This window comes from Telmatherina bonti (assembly GCF_933228915.1).
Source record: "Telmatherina bonti genome assembly, chromosome: 9".
In the NCBI taxonomy this organism is placed as follows: domain Eukaryota; kingdom Metazoa; phylum Chordata; class Actinopteri; order Atheriniformes; family Telmatherinidae; genus Telmatherina; species Telmatherina bonti.
The window spans coordinates 31,223,764-31,243,445 of NC_136627.1; the positions used below are offsets into that span (position 1 = coordinate 31,223,764).

Below are 19,682 nucleotides of genomic sequence, written 5' to 3' on the forward strand. Positions count from 1 at the left end.
AATAACATTTATGAAATGAGTCAGCTGAAATATAACATGTAACATTGTAGCTGAATGATGTGTGAAGTTGAGAAAATAAATCCAATCAAAGTCAACAATGCACCAGAATTTATTCTCATGACTTAATGTCATTACTGGCAAGTCATTGTTATTGTATTATTTAGCAAAAATTATATTTAGGCAAGTTAAGTAACCAATGCAAGAAAAGTTACACTCCCATAAATTATCCTTAAGTTTTTATTTCTGTTATTATTACATTATTGTATAAATTCATCAATTTAATATGAGCCAGGCTGAGCCCTCACACACCTTACGTTGTTTAATCTGCAGCATTGCCTTTGGAATTGATCGACCCTCTCTAGCAAATAATAACTATTATCTAAAACATAATCAAACTTTATATTTTAAAAGATGGGCAAGAAAATGGTTTATATTTACAAATACTATAAAATAATCTGAATTTGTCATTTAATCATAGCAGTCTGATTTAGACTCTAAACTGACACAATTTACAACCATTAGTTACACGACGCAAGTTGTTTGCATGTTTTTATCAGTACAGGGAATGAAAATACTTGCTAAGAATCCCACTTAGGTTAATAATCGGTTCTAAATTTAACTTCTCATTGATAGTTTGCCTGCACTTTATTTTTCGCATCAGGTAAAATATTTTTCATACACTCTTGGCTGTTTTTTGGACTTACCATAAAAGGTCAGGGTGTTTGAGCAATACTTTGTGTCTTTTTTATTCCTGATTTAGTGGAGCACTTAGAAATTTTTACAGTTTTCTTCCAGCAATTAGAAAATCTGACCATAAGAGACACTCCTGTTATTTCTCAGTGTGGGGTATGAGGTCCTAGCTAATGAAGTGGATTTGCCTTAATTACTTGTCTAGAAAAGCATCAGGAGGCCTTAACTGGTGCATACATCTGTTGGAAAGAAAAATGAAGCCCCCACATTCCCAGACTGAATGGATATCTTTAGGCCTCTACTTTGAATGTGATGTGAAAGTTTGGCTATTGTAGCGAGGTCTCCCTTCTCTGTCTCTGATAACAAATGAATCTCCTTCTCTTGGCAGTTTTGTTCTGCAGAGCAGGTCAATAGAAAACCATTTGTTTTATTTTTCCCATCCCTTGGATAGTTGTGAATAATTGTTGCTGAATCGCCACATCTGTAGGGGTTGTGTTGTTCTGCGCTTTGTCTCATAGCCAGTTTGTTTTCCATTTATTTGTTTATCTACACAACAATACCTGTGATTACGTACCTGTCTGTCTGAGGCGTTATTGGTTGGACATGGACAGGCATTCCCACAATCAGGCGGTGAATTTCAAACACAATACAATGCTTATCTGGTTCTTTGCTGACTGCAGTCCACTCTGCAAGACTGATGTTTATCTGCAAATAATAGATTAAAGTAAACTGCTTTATTAAAAGTTGTGAACATACGGTTGTCATTAAAGTAAGCTATGTGAGAATCTTATTTTACCTGCTTTGAAATACTGAAAATACTAATCAATTTGTAAAATACTTTTTTTTTTTTTAAAAAGTTGTTTTTCAATAACACTTTCTGTGGTAGAAAATCAAGTTACATATATTTAAGAGATAACTATTTAATTTATTGTATGGAGTTTAAGTTTAATTTGAGAAGTTTCATGCTTACATTAGCACACAAATTAAAAAAGCTTCTGTATTTTTAACACAAAAAGATAATATGTGATGTTTAGAAGTAGCAACAATTTGTCTCAATATTTCAAATTTATGGTCTTTAAGAACCAGTTCAGCTCAGTGCTTTCGATGCCATTAATGGTGAAAATATCCAAAACAAAACCAAACCTTTGCGCAATCGTAGCAAATTACATTTGACTATTTATGTTCAGGCATGTTTGTGGTAATTCTATTGAATTTGTAGCAATATTTTTTTTAAATTTTACTATCCTGATACTTTTATTTAAGAATTAAATGCTTAACTAAGACATATATAGGAAAGCAGTTTTACCACTCCCAGAATCCCCCCCCCCACCAGATGCTGCATCAGCTGGCATCCTGTAACCCAAAGTGCATGAGATTACAATATTTCACAAGCATTTATACATTGTGTTTCACAAGAAAACGAAAAACGAAAAGCAAAACTAAAACCAAAAGGGAAAAGATTAGAAACAAAGCAGGTTCATCGTAGGCTGGGTATCACAAATGTCAGCTATCCGGCAAGAATTTCAGTTGATCAAGTAAAGCTATAACTGCGGACCAAGATACAAAAAATCGGTCTCCAGACTGCCTAAGTATATATTTGATTTTTCAAGGCTGAGATGAAGCATAAGGTTGCTCAGCCATTGGGAGGCTTCAGGTAGTTTAGTAGATTTCCAATAATATAAAATCTTTCTGTGGGCGGAAAGTTGGAAATGCTAAAACCTGCCTACACTTATTGTTGCATTCTTGGTTAGTTAGAGCTGCACCAAAGATGGCTGAAAAGGCATTTGTTTGTAAATTTGTGGCAAAAGCTTGTAGTGATTGGACAAGCCAAAAAGATGTGTGTCAGGGTTGCTGGGGTGACGCCTTTTATCCATGTTAGTGAATCTTCTCCTACCAAGATGGATACCATGTATTACTTTAACTTAAATAAGTCTCAGTTTAACACAAGATGCACCGCAATTAACTCTTGTCAGAGCTTCATTCCATGGGTTCAGAGGCATTATATCTCCCAGTTCTTCTTCCCAACTCCACTGGATTTTGTTTAGGAATGATTTTTTGATGTTTACTATAAATAGACTGATTCTTGAAATTAGGCCTGCTAGAGTGGGCGAGATCTGGAGAGGGTTGTCAATAACGGTGGGTTGTAGGTTAGGAAAACATATGGCCACTTTGTTAAAAATGCAGAAGATATGTAGCACTATTCTTTAAAAAATATTACATGCATGGTCCCAAGACAATTTTACAAAAGTAATAAAGAAAGAAAACTATTATTAAAATGAATTACTACTAGTAAGTCGGCATTTGTTTGGCCGACATCCTGTAGAAAGTAAAGTATTTGTTTACTGAGCATTAACTGCATTCTGGAGTGGCAATTCATTTTTCCTTGTGATATATTTCTCTGTACATCTGTTCTGTGTCTGTTATTAGCATACCCTTATTAATGGGTTCAGGGATCAGGTATGTAGTTAAATAGAAGCAAGGTCATCAAGAACTCTGTGGTGTTACCAGAAACCAGCACAATGTTGAGTGGATTGTGAGGTGTGTCTCTTTCTCAAAGCATCTGCTATACTGTAGAATCTGAACAAACTGGTTCTCTGCACAACAAATGTATAACATCAGTTTGTCTAAGCTTTTGCTGTTCCGTCAATGAAATATATTAAATATGTGACAGTAAGTAAAGGTTCAAAACCAAGTCTGAACAGGAATATTAGAGGCCTTTCTTTTTTTTTCTTCTTTCTTTTTTGTCGTTAATGGATTGTTCTGAACAGAATCACCAGGTGCAAACACTATAAAACTCCAGAAGCACATGCTTGTTTAAAAGCCTCACACAGAGAGACATGCTTGTGGATTAAGTGTAGCACGCTTGATTTTTACCCTGATTTTCTCTGCTTATCCATCCATTTGCAAACTACTTGTTAACACGAAAGCTCCTTTCCTGCCTTTCACGAAAGCATCAAACATGAAGGCTTGATGAAGGTGTGTTGTCAGTGCAGCCATTGTTTCACCTCAAACATTCATCAGTCTGCCTTGATTGACATGTGTTGATATGGGAGCTTCATGTTCCTGACCCCTAAAAAATCTGGAAGGACTCTAAGCTTCTTGACTGGCATGAATAGCTATTGCTTTAATGAAGGGGCTGATTATAGAAAATAAGCCTTCTGTGTGTCTGTATTCTGCTCTCTGTGCTATAAATTGGCAATTTAGTGTTGTGGATATCTGTGAAATAAAGGGGGCTTACTGCTGTAAAGAAAAGCCACTCTGTGTAAAGTCAGGAGTTCATTGATTGATGAATGGCTGAGCAGACGTGGAAATAAAAGGGTACAGAGTGCAAAAAGACATCGGTCCTCTATTTTGTGAAGTGCCTTGAGTCGTGAGTGCAGGACCACAGCCCATCTCTTCTTCTAGACTTCATATCTACTAGTTTCAAATGACAACATGACAGTAAAATACAAGATAAAGGGAGAGCTAATATCATCACCTTATAGTTCTGACCTCTGGTATCACTTTTAACAAGGTTCACTACTGCAGATCTCTTAGTGCTGTGCAGCTGAGCACTGAAGTGCCAAATCCTAAATCTGCTCCTAAAGAGCTACAGCTTTTAAGGAAGTAACATTAGGAATTAAACAAGCCACTGTTTTTTTTGTTGGTTTTTTTTTATATATACAAAATTGCAAACATTCCTCTCTGATTAAATGAGTGTCCAAAAGAGCCTTAAAATTTTGTCAGTTTTAGTGTAGACCAGCTCAGGATGGGAGATTGAGTTGGACTCAACTCAATCTGTTGGTTTCCTTATATAGGCTGTTATGAATTGGCCTTCATTATGTTTTCCCCTCTGTCTGTAAAGCGTCTTGAGATGGCATTGCCGTGATTTGACGCTATATAAATAAAGTTGAATTGAATTGAATTGAATTTGTTTACACAGTAGCTAGTGTCTGTTCTGAGTAAAGTGTGACAGGTCTCTGTGGGATGCAGAGCGCACACAGTGGCAGAGATCAGTTGGGAAATAATGAGCAGGAAAGGGCCTTTTTAAGAGCAGTTCGTGTGAGGTCTTTGTGGCTTGTCAGTGAAAAGGATCTGTAATGTAGGTGTTAATTTGTTTAGTTTCTGCTGGTGAAACTGTGTTGGTGCTTGGCAAATTACTCAGGAAGTAGAACTTGAGTACAATACACTGAAGATGATGATATTGCATAGGTCAGTGGGTCATGCACAAACTATATATATATATATATATATATATATATATACAATACATATATATATATATACAATACATATATATATATATATATATATATATATATATATATATATATATATATATATATATATATATATATATATATATATATATATATATATATGTATGCAAGTAAAATTATGTATATTATAAAATATTTATTAAATATGTTGTAAAGCAAAATATTTACTACTGGAGTACGGTTATCTTTGCTATGTTTAATTAAGTAAAGTCAATCCACTTATACACTACCTGATGCTGTAATTTGCTCTGAACTACCATTATGAGATGGCACAGCTGAGACAATAAGTAATTCAATGTTACTATGTTAATTATTACCTTTAATATGCATCAACTGCTGTTTAAAATGTTTGATTGCTTTTCCTTTTTGCTCACTGTTGCCCATTTAGAATATTGAGGCTCGTTTTGTTGGAAAAAAACAAAACAAAAACACCAAAATGGAAATAAACATAAACACACATACACAATTTCACAAACCATTTCGAATGTGCAAACAGTGGCAGTACTGACATTGTGCAGACAAACAAAATCTGGTTGTTTTTTAAAGCGACTTCAAAGGAAACCAAGATTCAATCGTGCCTCGAAACAAACCATAAATAATCAGAATTCTTATTTTTTTAAAACGTATTTTTGTTTTTTCTTCTCCCTGCTTTCAGACGGAGCTTTTCAAAATCACTCTCGGCTGCGGACGCCTCCTCTACCTATTTCCCACTCCCACTCGCCCAATCATCAGCACCATGCAGCCTCTGTTAACTCCTTGAACAGGGGCAACTACACTCCACGGAGCAACCCAAGTCCTGCACCCACAGACAGTTCTGCTCCTCCTGAGGGTCCTGCTAGTGCGCAAGACTCTGGGAGTACACAGGACAACTGGCTACTCAACAGTAACATCCCTCTGGAAACAAGGTACTGTGTCATTTCTTATCGATAATCATCCACGCTGAGGCTTTGCCATCTTAAAGATTTAGTGTGAGCTTCTGCTATTGAACTCAGTTTTTTGTGTTGTCTGCGCCATATTACATTACTGCAATGCTAACAAGGAGCAGAGCAGTAGTATGGAAAATATCCTGCTTGGGGCAAAGGTCTATGTTTGTGATGAACATGAATTTGTGGCAAACAAGAGAAAAGTGCTGCTTTTGGCCATTTGTAATATTAACAGACCTTACAGTGAAAACGACTGAGTTTCAACCACAATTTAATCGTGCTGGATGATGCTAAATTACATCCGGGCTCCCATGTGCAAGCTTCATAGCTTCTCCACTTCAGCTCAGAGTTTTATTTATTTCATATTAATCAGCGTTCAGTACTCCAGCACATTTCTCAATAGGAGGCTCTTGTGTGAAGTAGATCTGTCAAGTGTTATTGTAATAAAGGGAATGTCTGTTGATATTTCTCTGGCGGGTTTTATTGGAAGGCGGTATGAAATTAAGAAAAGAAAAATTATATCCGTCTTATTAATGAGGGGCTTTTTTGTGACAGTAGTGGTAAAACTTCCCAAATAAAAACTATACTTAAAGTCAGGGATAGAATTGAATTCTTTAGTATATTATATTATATATTATATATTATATATTATATATTATATATTATATATTATATATTATATATTATATTCATTATTAGTAACGTTTGGCCCACATTATTATTCATGATATCAGTCCTTTCTTTTCCTATATATTTATGCACCATCTATCTAGACTTAACTTATAACAAAACCAATAAATGTGAAAAGCGGTTTTTTTTTTTCATTTTGAAAGCTAAAATTGGCTCATATTTTAGGTGTAAAGGGGCAAACACATGGTCTCTTTTCCATTTAAAACAATCAATATCTGTTTTGTCAATTACTGTTCAGGCTAATTTCAGCTGGGTTGGTTAGCTCAGATTCAGCTCCTTCAGCCTGTGATGAAGGCGGAGATGTGTCAACTTTTTCATCACATGATTAGAGGTTGTCGTTTTCTGGATGTCAAGTTAAGAAACTCCTGAGCAGGAATGCTTGTCATGGGCATGTGTTGTCAGGTTAGTTGCAATCACATAGCTTTATATATTTCAGATCTTAGACACACATCTATTTTTGGTAAACTAGTGGTCTGTGAGATGTAATAATTTGCATAAATAAAACAAGTGTTTTCTAGGGAAATGGTAAACAGCTAATTTGGCATCACTAAATAATCAGTCATGAGCAGACTTATTGTCTCCACCTCAACTTTTTTTGGTGACGGTTCAGTCAACAGGAAAATGAGAATCAATTTCCGCTGGTGGGACAGTATAATGTATAACGAATGATTACACATCATCTAGCTGCAGGTATTCTCTGTGGAGAAGAAGACAGATGGTGAGAGGAAGAAAAAGTTCAGTTTCTATAACCCACTGCTTCATAAAAAGATCAACTACCAAAGTAATAAAACTGAAATCATTAGTTACATCCACATGGACCCTGCAATATTAAATTTCACTTTCACTAAGTAAAATAGTATAAGATTGGCCATCACTTTTGTGATATTAAACAGCCCTGACAAATTCTGCACCAGCAGATCTTATCCTGCTCTGCCACTGGAGAGGTGCCAGTAGTTGGTTGGCTCTATCCAACACCACCATTTTCTCTAATGTTTCTGCCAAGCATTTCTCTCGCTCCCTCTTCATTAAAAGTTGCATTCTTCCCCAGAACTAAAGCTTGAGAGACCATGAACAGACTTCACTTCTGGCCTCCATTGGGCCTGGGATCAAAATCAAGCCTTTTCTCTTGGACCACTGAACTTGTTCAGTCTGCCCGCTGCATGTAGACAGTTCATTGCATTGCATTGCTACAGTATTTCCTTATGGAACAGAACTCTCATTAGGGGAGGTGTATAATGGGAGAAATGAGACATGAACCTCAAGATACTTTAGAATGTGCTGTGCTACTTGGAGTGTGGACACCATTTAAGGAAAAACTGTTGTAATCCATTTTCTTGTGTAAAAGCAATGAAACTAGTGACAAGTTCATTTGTATTTAAAACTAGAACTAAGATGTCTAAAACCAACTTTAAGCTTATTTGTAAGTGATACATTGTTTTCTTCCAATCATGAAGGAGCCAGAATACTCTAATGTTTATGAGAGAAGAGCAAGACGCTTGCAGAGAGGGGCAGGGCTCATACAATACAAGGTATGGTAGTGTATGAACATGGGGAACGAGGGAGCTAGATGTTATTTGTCTCACTCTTCTGTAGAAATAGTTCCATAAGGGCCTTGGTTTCTTTGTCTCGTGCCATCCATCCTTATGTCCATTTGTCATTTGTTGTTGGTGTTGCTTGGTGATCACATACTGTACTGGCATTTCTGTGTGTATGGCACGCACATCTCACACTAGCTTCATATCCATCTTTCCACCTGTGTGTAGAAACATAGCAAAGCAGGCATTCCTAGAGACTTTACAGGACAACCCAATTGAGATGGATATTCTGGCATCAGCACGCCATGATGCCTCGTACAACGACGGGTATGTTGCATGTTTGCTATCTGGCTCAAACTACTGTCAAATTCTGCTTTGCCATGAAAGCAATAGACGCCTTTGCTATTTGTCCATCAAACAGCCCTTTGTTTTGAAACACTGTCAGTCATCAGCATATGTTTCCTGCTGTACTACAATCCTTGCTGTATTTGTCCCTTCCTTGTTTGATACAACTAACAATTTGCATCAAGTGACATTGTTGGGTTGTATTGCTTCTGATTAATGTTAAACATGACCGCTTTATGATACACAGCCTCCCACTGCTCGAATGGGACGTCAGGGATTTGTCTTGATATCTACAAATAAAATATGGTCTCGGTGACTTTCTGCATCACACATTATAAAATGACTTTCAATCACATTTGTGTCACTGTCGCTTGGCGGCGTCCTGTAAACTTGTCAGTAAAATGGCCTTGACAACAGCGCTGCTGTCGTTGACTCTCTGATGGGCTGATCACACGCCACTTGGACATGTACTTGGACATGTTTCTACACACGTTTTCTCACATAGCCAACTATGCTCTTCAAGGGCGAATAAATCTGCTTCACTCCATGCAACAACCTTATATGCTGCATTTCTCCTCTGGACAGCCTTGACACACAGTTACGGGGGTCTACTCTTCTGACAGTGACATGAATACATAAACAAGCACCAGCTGTGGTCACTAGTCCCCTGAATTTGATATAAAATTGATTCACAGCTTTAACTTTTCAACCCACTGTGCCTTAGTCTGCTCACTAATCTAGCATGACCGTGATTAACAGTACTGAATGTGCTTGGGAACAGAATGACTAAAAATGGAAGGGATTGCACCTGTAAAGACCATAGCCAACAATATTTAAATAATTGACATCTTTTCCTGCAGTTTATGTTGAAACTTATATAAAACTGTGTTTTTCCAGACATTTTCTGTTCAAACCAGGTGGAACATCACCAATGTATTGCACAACTTCACCAGGGTACCCCCTGACCTCCAGCACGGTGTACTCGCCTCCCCCACGTCCTTTGCCTAGAAACACCTTCACTCGACCTGCCTTCAACCTGAAGAAGCCCTACAAGCACTGCAACTGGAAATGTGCTGCTCTCAGTGCCATCCTCATCTCAGTTACACTGCTGCTCCTATTAGCCTACTTTATTGGTGAGTCTCTTCCAATGCTGCTTCATTTAAGTATGTGTACCTTCTGCTGATACGCCCAACCCGTCATTCAGGCTGAGCCTGTGCTCCATTGTATTTTTTTTCTTTCTTCCATTTTGATAGAGATTAATCTGTTCCCTGCACCTTTGAGTCGTTATATTGGGACTCAAGATTGACTCTTCACTCACACAAGTCCTTTAAAAGAATATTATCATTCATAGATTGGGTAGGTTGGATCTGCAGATGGGCAAGCCAGTGTCTCAGTCTTGTGAATAGGCTAGACAGGAAATAGATTAAAAAGACATCAGCCATCACACAAGAGAGGACTGCACGATCAGAATATTCATCTTCTGTGATTGACCAGCTCTCCCGGGTCCCAGCTGGGTAAAGATTATCAACTAAGTTATGCTATTAAATTAGTTCTACTCAATTTGTCTGCTTTCATCCTTCAAGGGATTGATATTCATATTTTGGCATACAATCTAAAGTTTGTCTGTCCTAGATACTGTATATACAAAATAGCTTCAGACAAAATTTCAGTCAGAAGGAAAATTACAACACAATAAAGTTGCAAATATTTAATCTAACATTACCACTTAGATACTCTGCTTTGAGTTTCTGATAATATAAATATCTGTCTTAATGGTTTGCTGTTGAACCATGCTGGCATCAATTCATCATGATAACTATTCACATATCACTTGTAAAACTAATATTGAGACTTAAAAAAATATTATGAGTTTATAGAAGCTGGAAGAAGCATCTGTTTTGATAATGTGGTCAGAAAGAAGAAGATGATGGGCAGAACAAAGATCAACTGGAGGAGGTGTGGAAGTTTGGGGTTCTTTGTTTTTGGCAAATCCTATGTTGACTCAAATAAAGTGAACAAAGTTTGGTGGTGTGCATAATATAAACTACAAAGGACACACTTAAAGGAAATATAGAGTCATGGGTTCCCTACACACCAGCAAGGTTAAAGTAGTTTAACATTGTTAAAAAATGAAAACAACCAGCTCTGTGAAAAGGCTGGATTTGAATATCTGTCCTGGAAGACTGCATCAAGGATGGCATGTACATAACAATAAATAATAAATAGAAAGCACATTTTTAGTGACAAGTAATTAAACATTTGTCTAGTCTGCTGTTGTAGCTTTAAATAATAGTATTTAACATTTTAATTCCATTTAGACTATTTTTAGGCTATAATAGTGCAAGTGTTTGACTAAATATCTTCCTAATATTAAAATGTCTCACTGTTTAGATTTAGACTTAAGTAAATGAAGAAAAAATGTTAAAAAAGAGAGTGAGCAGAACATTGCTGTTAACTTGCTTGGAGTCAAGCAAAGAGAAGGCAGATCCTTTGCATGAGCACCATCAGGGAGATGAAGTAATTGATTAAATTTGTTATAGATGTGCAATGGGCTGGAACAATCACAAAAGCATTTGTTTCTTCTTCCCTTTGAGGCCAAATAAACTAAAATCTTTTGTCATCAGCTCCATTTAAAGATTTATTTCAGTCCTCCCTTTAAATAAGAATAATTTGTTTGTTTCTGCGTGAATATTAAGTATTTGCAAGTTTGCAGCAGGACAGAAGATGTGATCAAGTTTTGGTTTGGCTGAGTTTCAGCTTCAGCTGTGTAGCTTGGCTGTCAGTAAGATACAGTATGTCTCTGCTGCTGGTGACTTGGCCAAAAGCCAAAGAGCCCCATCAGACTGACAGTGATTAATCAGACTATGTGATTATACCCTGCAAAACTCAAGCCATCTCCTGATGCACCACAAGTAAACATGCTGGAGACCAAACGTCACCCTAAGACTGGAATTTCCAATCAAGAACAAGAGCCGTATTTAATTAAAGGCTGATGAGAAAATACATTTAATTTCAAGAGCAATTCATTTTTGAAGCCTATAATTGGGAAGTCAGGATGAGAAGTCTACTAAACCCCACTATGCCTTGTGACAGATTTGACTTCCAGCACAGTTTTTCTTTCCGCAGCTGTGTAAATCGGCCCATTCCAAAGTTCAGAAAGGTTGGGAGTTTTCAATGGCACTATTTTCTCAGTGGTTACTTGCTCATTAGCACATTTGTGATATCTTCCTCATTTTAAGGTCATCAGTATCCTCCTGTGTTCACTTCCATTCACCATGGGTATCCAGCCAAGGACAAACAGGTTGGGCCTGAGAAATTTTTTGATCCTCCAACCCAGAAAAGTCTTCTCTGCAGCCCAGATCTCACCTGTTTGTCTTTCCGTTCTTCTATAGAGTATTTTTCTTTTTTGTCATTATCCCAATTAGATATTCTCTGTTTTAATTCAATAAAAGAAAAGTTTTGACCGATTTGTAATCTTACCAAGGAAGTCACAAAGCTTAGAGACTGTAACGTGTGAATTAGGCCACTCTATCTTCTTTTTGTAGTTATTTTTTTAATGATCTGATCAGCCGTTTCCCAATAAGTCATTTACATGATGACAACAAAAGTTAATAAAAGTGGTCCTGGCTCTAATGTGTACTATTTGTGGCATTGTCACTGCATGCAAAATATGGATGAAATAGGCAGCAACAGAGTGGAACTTATTAGTCGTAGACCTGCCTGATGTTGATATGGCATTCTCTGGCATTGATCTCCAAGCTAATTAAGGCATTTTTCAAGCTGAACTGGTAGGTCAAAGTAATGTCCATGGTGGTTTGTATCTTGGTTGGGTGTAATAGTATGAAAACTTACTTTGTGACAGGCATCATCAAAAGGAAATGCATCTGCCCAAATGTTCTGCAGATACATCCAGGATATTTTTTTTACATCCTAATTTAGTCATAATTATTATTAAGAAAAAGATATGACTTGCTTTAGCACTATTACTGAATTGGTATGCGTAAATTCACCGACTGGTGACAGAAAGCTCACATAACAGAAAGCTGGGTTAGGGCTAGTAACAAGTCATGGAATATAACCTATAAGAACCCGATTGGCAACTGGATCCTAGACGTAATAATTTCTGCTTTTAAAAGACTAATTAGTCATGTAAAAATAACTTTAGTTGTTTATTTAAAATGATTTTCTTTAGTGTGATGACACTATGGCTCTTATTGCTTCCTGTCTGCTATACAACTTGTTAAAGGCGCTCTGATCTGGCAACAGAGGTGCTTATTGCTGCGGCAGATGACCCACAGCTCAAACTTTTTCAAATTGCCTGAGATGGCTTTCTACATTACCTTTGTTCTATAATTGGCACATTGCATGGCCTCAAATGCCAGGAGATAAGCAAAAGGAGGGCACAACATATGTTCAAGACAAAATTGTAAAATGCTATGAAGTGTGGGACTCTTGACAGGTCAGTAAAATCACTTGAAACACAGACTCAGCTTGTCACTACCCATGGCCATCTCATTAGAAGTACCTTTTTATTCTGTCTACCTGTCTGGATTTTGCAGCCATTTGCAACTGCCATGTGAGTGGCATTGCAGACTTTTGCAAAGTTTGAACAGCGAGCAAAACAAATTTAGGAGGCTCCTCTCTGGCTGAGGGCCAATGCTCTGCATATCATAGATACCATGAAGGCACTGAAGTAAATCTTTCAGAATGGGAGGGGTAGGCTCTTCAACCATTTTCCATTAGAGGCCTCAGGGACGGATGGGATGAAGAATGGGGCTCACAAAGACGTGATTACTAGGACACTTGGAATGACATCCTGCCTAGTGACTTTGCAATCGTTCAGCAACATATGCTGACTTTTTTTTTCATGTTGTCATTCAGTGTGGTGCTACAGATCAAAAGGAATGTCTTTCTGGAGCTTACAAAACGACAGACAAAGCCATCTGTCTCTTCTGTTGTTGCCTTCCACTGACACAGTCACTTCCACAAACATTGGACAGGCACAGAACAGATGCTGGTATTGCAGATGAATTTGCGTCATCATAAAAATCGTGTTTTACCTGAAAGCATATGAAACCTTTTACCAGAGAACCGTCCAATTTGGATTTTTCGACCGTTTTTGTAACGCTGTGCAATTACTGAATGACCGCCACATTCATATAATTTTTTAATGTGTTAAAGCTTTTGTGCATGTAAGAGTCTTCATCATGCACACCACCCAAACTACTAGACATGCTTCATTTTCACTTCAGACTTTTTTTTCCCCTTTATTATCATCATAGTAGAGGGATATGTTCGGGTAGCATGATTCGGTATGTTGTTGACAGAAAAACTATATTTGTAGGACTTCATTCAGTCACATTTTATTCTTCCACTTATCAGAGAGCTGGACAGATTATTGATATGCTCAGACAACTTCTTTATCTTCTTCTTCTCTGAATCATTGTATATCATTATACATACGCACACACACACACACACACACACACACACACACACATATATATATATATATATATATATATATATATATATATATATATATATATATATATATATATATATATATATATATATATATTTATTTTTTTAAACGAGGGATATATTAACGTGGGAAAATTGTAAGTCGTCTTTGAAATTTTTTTATATAATGTGTGTGTTTCATGCACAAGTGTTTCTTACTGTTTTTTTTAAACATTGTGTCATTCTGTGGGCTTTAGTGTCCTTCATGGTAAAGCAGGTAGATGAGAAAGTGGATCAGAACAGTGCTGTATTTAACGTGGGCTGGCTGGGGTTATGGGCTGGCTGTTGTGCTGGATGAACCAAACACCAAGCGTTCAGCAACAACAAATCCAGTTATGTTTTTCTCCTCTTTTCCATCTGGCCATTTTGGTCCAATTGCCATATTTTTTTTAGTACATTTGCTTCTCCGGTGTGTAGCCTACACTATCATGGAAACTCAGACTGAAGCAGCTGATAAACTTTCCTGCTACTGCCGCCAAACTGAGGTTGGGAGGCAGAGGTGAGGTGATTCCTCCTGGGATGCAGCTCTGACTCACGCCTGCTTTGTGCGTCAAACCAGCCGACGTGCTGTGCGTCTCTCTCTCCCACTCTCTAGTTTGACATTAAAGGGGCCACGCTGTTCTTTTAACACAGCATTGTAAATAGCATCGTGTCTCTTTGCATTGAGACAGAACTGTCATCCAAACAAAAACAGACAACCTTTAAAGAACTTTGAGTGTTCTTTCAACTGAGCCACTAGGCAATTAGTTGGGAACATCCCTGTAAATAGAGAGAAAGAGTCATAGAAAGTCTCTTCAATTACTAGTTAATGATTTTATCAAGTAAAATCAATCTGATTTGGAAAACTCAGCAGGTTAGACTTTCAGCTTTGGTCTAAAACAGTCCAATAATTTCCTTCTCTATAATTGAATTTTGTGGTTATTTGCTTCAAGAGCTTAAAAGAATCAACAAAACAATGAAATAACTCTATTGAGTTTCTGGGCCTTTTTTCTGCTGACTGTTAACTTCCAAGTTGGCTTTTGCCTTGCTAAGCTCATCTTGTCCATTCTCTTATTGGTGATCTGTCATGGTCAGCCCCTCCTCCTCCATTCTGCGCTCTGCTGCCATTGTTGCAAAGGACATTTCTTTTGTCAACCTTGTAAAATATCAGTGTGCTTCATCCACTTTGTTCACATTGAAAACCCCCATTTTTTCTCTGCTGATGTGCTTCTTTTCCCTTCATCTTTGTCCTTTAGTTTTGCAGGGAAATATAAAGGTAATGAGTTTGGGAAAATGACAAGGCGTAGAGGTGTATTGCTGCTGTTGGTGTGGTGAGACAGATGCTGTCCCATGGGGTCAGAACATCATTCATCCTGTGATCTCATTGCTCAGCACTATTAACAAAAAGCCATTAACCATCAAACCATGTATTGTTCTTATTTCTGCTTACTTCCTGTTCCTTCACCTCAGTACTGGGTTTAATCTTCCATTTGATTTATAAATGACAATTTCCTGTTTGGATGAAATGCTTTTATATTATTCTTAAGGAAATATAATTCTGACTTTCTCTATATGTATTCTTTCAGCCATTCACCTTTTAGGATTAAACTGGCACCTGCAACCCATGCAGAGACAGATGTACCAGCTGTCAGAGGACAACACTAGTGGCCTAACTTTCCCCACACACCTGAGCTTGCCGCCATTAGGCAATACGGGGTTAGAAATACTTGATCGCAAGGGGAAAGATGACAGTAAGTCAAATAATTTAATTCATTTTATTGTTTTTGTGTTTTTTTTCTTTATTACTTCTGATTTGTTTGCATGACTTGCACAACATAAAACGGGGCAAAAAAGTTTTGCAAAGCTCAGTTTACAGATGACATTTCAGCGCTTATGCGAGTTCGCCATTTTTTTGTCATCCACTTTCACTTTGTGTCTGCTCGTCTCCGTGGTATGCAAAGAGATCTGCATTGTAATCCTATGAAAGTTGTTGTAAGTGGGAAAGTGTTATTTGTTCCTGGAGGGAGAAAATGGGACAGCTTAAGGGATGGAGTATCCAGGGGCTGGAAAGGGATTAGCCACTCTGTCCCCCTCAGAACGGATGTGATCCTTTCATCTCTGCTTGGACTGCCTGTCCTGGCAGCCAAAGAAAGCATGTGCTCACCCCATGGTACCAACTACTCAACTCAAGGAAAGTTTGCTCTGTTCCATTCTCGATTTGCCAAAGGCAGACTACAATAGGTAGAAGATGGGGTTATTACCATATAGATGAATTCAGGAGTTGTCTTTTTCATTTACCAGGCAGCAGAGAGTGCGTTTAGCCAACAACAAGCATGACTACTGCAGAAAACAGCGCCTGCATGGCAGCTGTTGCTGATAGGAAATCAATAGCTGTAGTTTTATAAATAGTTTCATTTTGCAGTGCTGTCACCAGGAACAATGCCTGACTACCTAATATTTCATCAAGGTGATGCAAATGTGCACAGTTTTAAAATTAGGTGTAACTCTTTTTTTTTTTTCTCAAAGCATTGACTTCTCATCATAGCATTTATGTTGTAGTTTAGCTTAAAAAAAAGACTCTCATTTATTTAACCCTAAGACATATTATCACTGGCGTTGCCTTATGATTTATTTAAATAGCCTGATGAGAAAACCATTAATGTGTCGCATAAATATACACACCCCCAACATGTGGGAAATGAGCTTGTGGGCTGCAGCATTATGCACAGCCCGGGTCTGGGAGACATTAGAGTGTGCCCTGTCTTCTCTGATAAACCCCGTTGCCACTGATGGACTTTTGAGAGGACTTCCATCTGGTGTGCCACGTGTAACCTAAAGCCGTGTCTGCTTCCAAGTCCTAAGGGTAGTTTGTATGGATGTCTGCTGTAGTCGACATTGCTGCTGAAATTAGCTCATCTACACAGCCAAACAGATGTTGCCATTCCCGCGGAGTCCAATATAAGTTGTATTATGGAGCGTATGGGTTATTTTTGCCAGTAGACGAGTTAATACCTTAGCAGGTAGTAGCTATTGAAATCCCCTTTTACAATAATTACTACTTTCAGTTTATTACTTTTACTTCTTGCTGTGACGGTGTTCAAACAGTTTGGCAGTGCTTCTCATGCAGTGTTCAGGCAGGTTGATCCCTTGTCTCTTTGCCTTTCAGGAAGAATCAACCTAAAACAAATCAAGATATTTTTTGAATGATATTCAGTCAGATTTTTTTTTTTTTTGCTTTTGTAATCTCTTTTCCAGTGGAACTGGTAATTGCTGGCAGTGGCCAGAGGGATCATTCATTATATTTTTGCTCTGGCTGTCAGCAGTGTGATTAAATGTCTGTGATATGGTCAGACTATCATGCCTCAGCAGACTGACTCGCGCTGCCCTCCACATGCTGGATTAATGATGCGATCTCTCTGACCGATTTACTCTTTGTGCAATGCAGGCAAATTGGACAGCTTGTTCCCAGATGACAGCTATATAGATATGGGAGAGATTGACGTGGGCCGCAAGGTCGCTCAGCAGATTCCTCCAGGTATCTTCTGGAGATCCCAGGTCTTCATTGATCATCCCATGTACCTGAAGTTTAATGTGTCACTCAGCAAAGATGCCTTAGTGGGAATATATGGAAGACGAGGCCTTCCTCCATCGCACACACAGGTGGGAAATATTTAAATGTTCCTTACACTGTAGACATTTGCTATGTTTACATGAGAGTTTTAATTCCTGTTTAATTACGAATAAAAGTTAATTCTGCTTTAAACTGATAAAAAATGACCATGTAAACACTTCATTCCTAATGCAAATTTCTATTCGGAATTAAACTTAATTCTGATGTAAGTGACTGGTTTATTCGCATTTTAATTCCGAACTATTTCATTCCTCTGTCATGTAAACCTTAATTCCGCTCTAAGTTAATTCCGGTCGTTCTGAGCATGCTCGTTACCTTGTCCTGTCCCGATGACGCACGTTGTTTTGCCTCCCGTGTTCGGTGGTCTGTCTTTCTTCTACTCCTTAGTTGCTGCTAAAACTAAAGTAGTATGCTCGTGTTGAGCGGCTACTTCACATTTATAATAAAAATAGCAGCAAAACTGGTACTTATTATGTAGTTTCTAGAAGTTATGACTGAAAAGACAAGAAGCAGGAAGCCAACTTTGTTTATTTCTGGTATACGTCATATGTCACGTGCACCCTCTGTCCAATCAGAACCCTTGCCAACCCGCCGCTCTAAAGAGGAATTAAGTAAGGATGTGTTTCATGTAAACATTCATTTGGAATTGTTATTTTCATGTAAACTCGTAGGAGAATATGTTAATTCCAAAATATTTAATTCCAAATGATCAATTCTGAATTAAAAAACATCATGTAACCATGCCAAATGAAAAGGATTAGTCTGCTGTTCTTGCTAGTTTTATGAAAAGACTATTTGAAATCCTGATGTTTGGGTGGTTTGAGTTGCGTATTTGAATGTTTACTGCAGCAGGGCATGTTCTGGAGCTTTATGTTATGTTTGGAAAAGGCAGTGGTAAATTATAAATGTGATGCTGTGTGAAACAATTCACACTCTTGCCTGCAATTCTTTTTCTAGTCTCCCTCTGCCACTGTATATAAATCATGAAGCTGTTTAAAAAAAAATCTAGCCATGTAGGAAGATGTCATGAATACAGAACAATTCATAAATTTCCTTATTTTTTACAAATCTTATTTTTCACTGGGAGGATTTGCAATACATTTCCTCCATATTCAATATTATCAATGAATCACACAAAGATATTGGGCGCAGGAGTCAAAAGTAAAGATGAAACTTTTCACCAATTTCTATTTGTTGCACAGAATGAAATATATTATATAATTAATCACTGTCATTGTGTAGTAGCATGCTTCACATACTTCTGACTGATGCTGCAAATGCAACTGTTGTTCAACAAATTGTACATAAAATTATTTTAGTTTGCACTAATGTCCAGCGTGATTCACTGCTCTGTTGAAATATCAGGGTTTTCTTGTTATTTTCATTAAAAAAAAAAAAAAATCTGTAGTGGAGTATTCATGCAGTGACTGATTACACATGAGTCAAGATTCCCTTCCGTACATAGATGAAAAGGAAATGCTGTCTCATTGGTATTCATGGCCTCACCGCTGACATGAAGCAAATCAAAGCAGATGTTATTTGGTAAATACTAACTTTACATTTAATTCCCCAGCGTCCCATTTTTCGGTTTGATCATTTCAAACAGCACTTTCATTTAAGTTATTTGAACTATGAAATTATCGCAAACTATCCAGCCAAGATGTGTCAAGCCTTAACTCTAGCTCCTCCAGGATGATGAGTTATTCATGCAGCCCAAATGATGCTCCCTTGTAAAGAGTCCTGAAAGCACTCGAGTCTCATGTGTCACTCTAATAGCACGTCTGTGGTCCATTCATCAGTCATTCTCACTTTCTGTGTGTCTGTTTGCAGTTTGACTTTGTTGAGCTCTTGGATGGACGGCGGCTGCTGGCCCAAGATATCCATGGTCTGGAAGGGCCTGCAGCTATGCAGCGAAGTCTTGTACCCATCACCACACACGACACAGGCTTTATTCAGTACATGGACTCAGGCATCTGGCACCTAGCCATCTACAATGATGGGAAAGAAACGGAAACTGTCTCCTTCCTCACCACTGCCATAGGTGAGTGTAACCTGTAATAGCAATCTGTAATCTCTATACTAACCAGCTGCACCCTGTGGCAAACAG

The 19,682-nt window shown here is 37.8% G+C and overlaps 1 protein-coding gene across 1 annotated transcript in view; it reads left to right on the top strand.

Annotated features, from left to right (window-relative positions):
• Positions 1-19,682, top strand: part of tenm4 (teneurin transmembrane protein 4) — a gene marked incomplete at its 3' end in the record, with an annotated part of 148,744 nt that overhangs the window by 65,085 nt on the left and 63,977 nt on the right. Inside the window, exons 5-10 of the mRNA XM_079246627.1 lie at positions 5,605-5,854; positions 8,326-8,424; positions 9,340-9,575; positions 15,531-15,695; positions 17,390-17,604; positions 19,406-19,616. Of these exons, the coding sequence (XP_079102753.1) occupies positions 5,605-5,854; positions 8,326-8,424; positions 9,340-9,575; positions 15,531-15,695; positions 17,390-17,604; positions 19,406-19,616 (1,176 nt within the window). The remainder of the gene's footprint in view (positions 1-5,604; positions 5,855-8,325; positions 8,425-9,339; positions 9,576-15,530; positions 15,696-17,389; positions 17,605-19,405; positions 19,617-19,682) is intronic.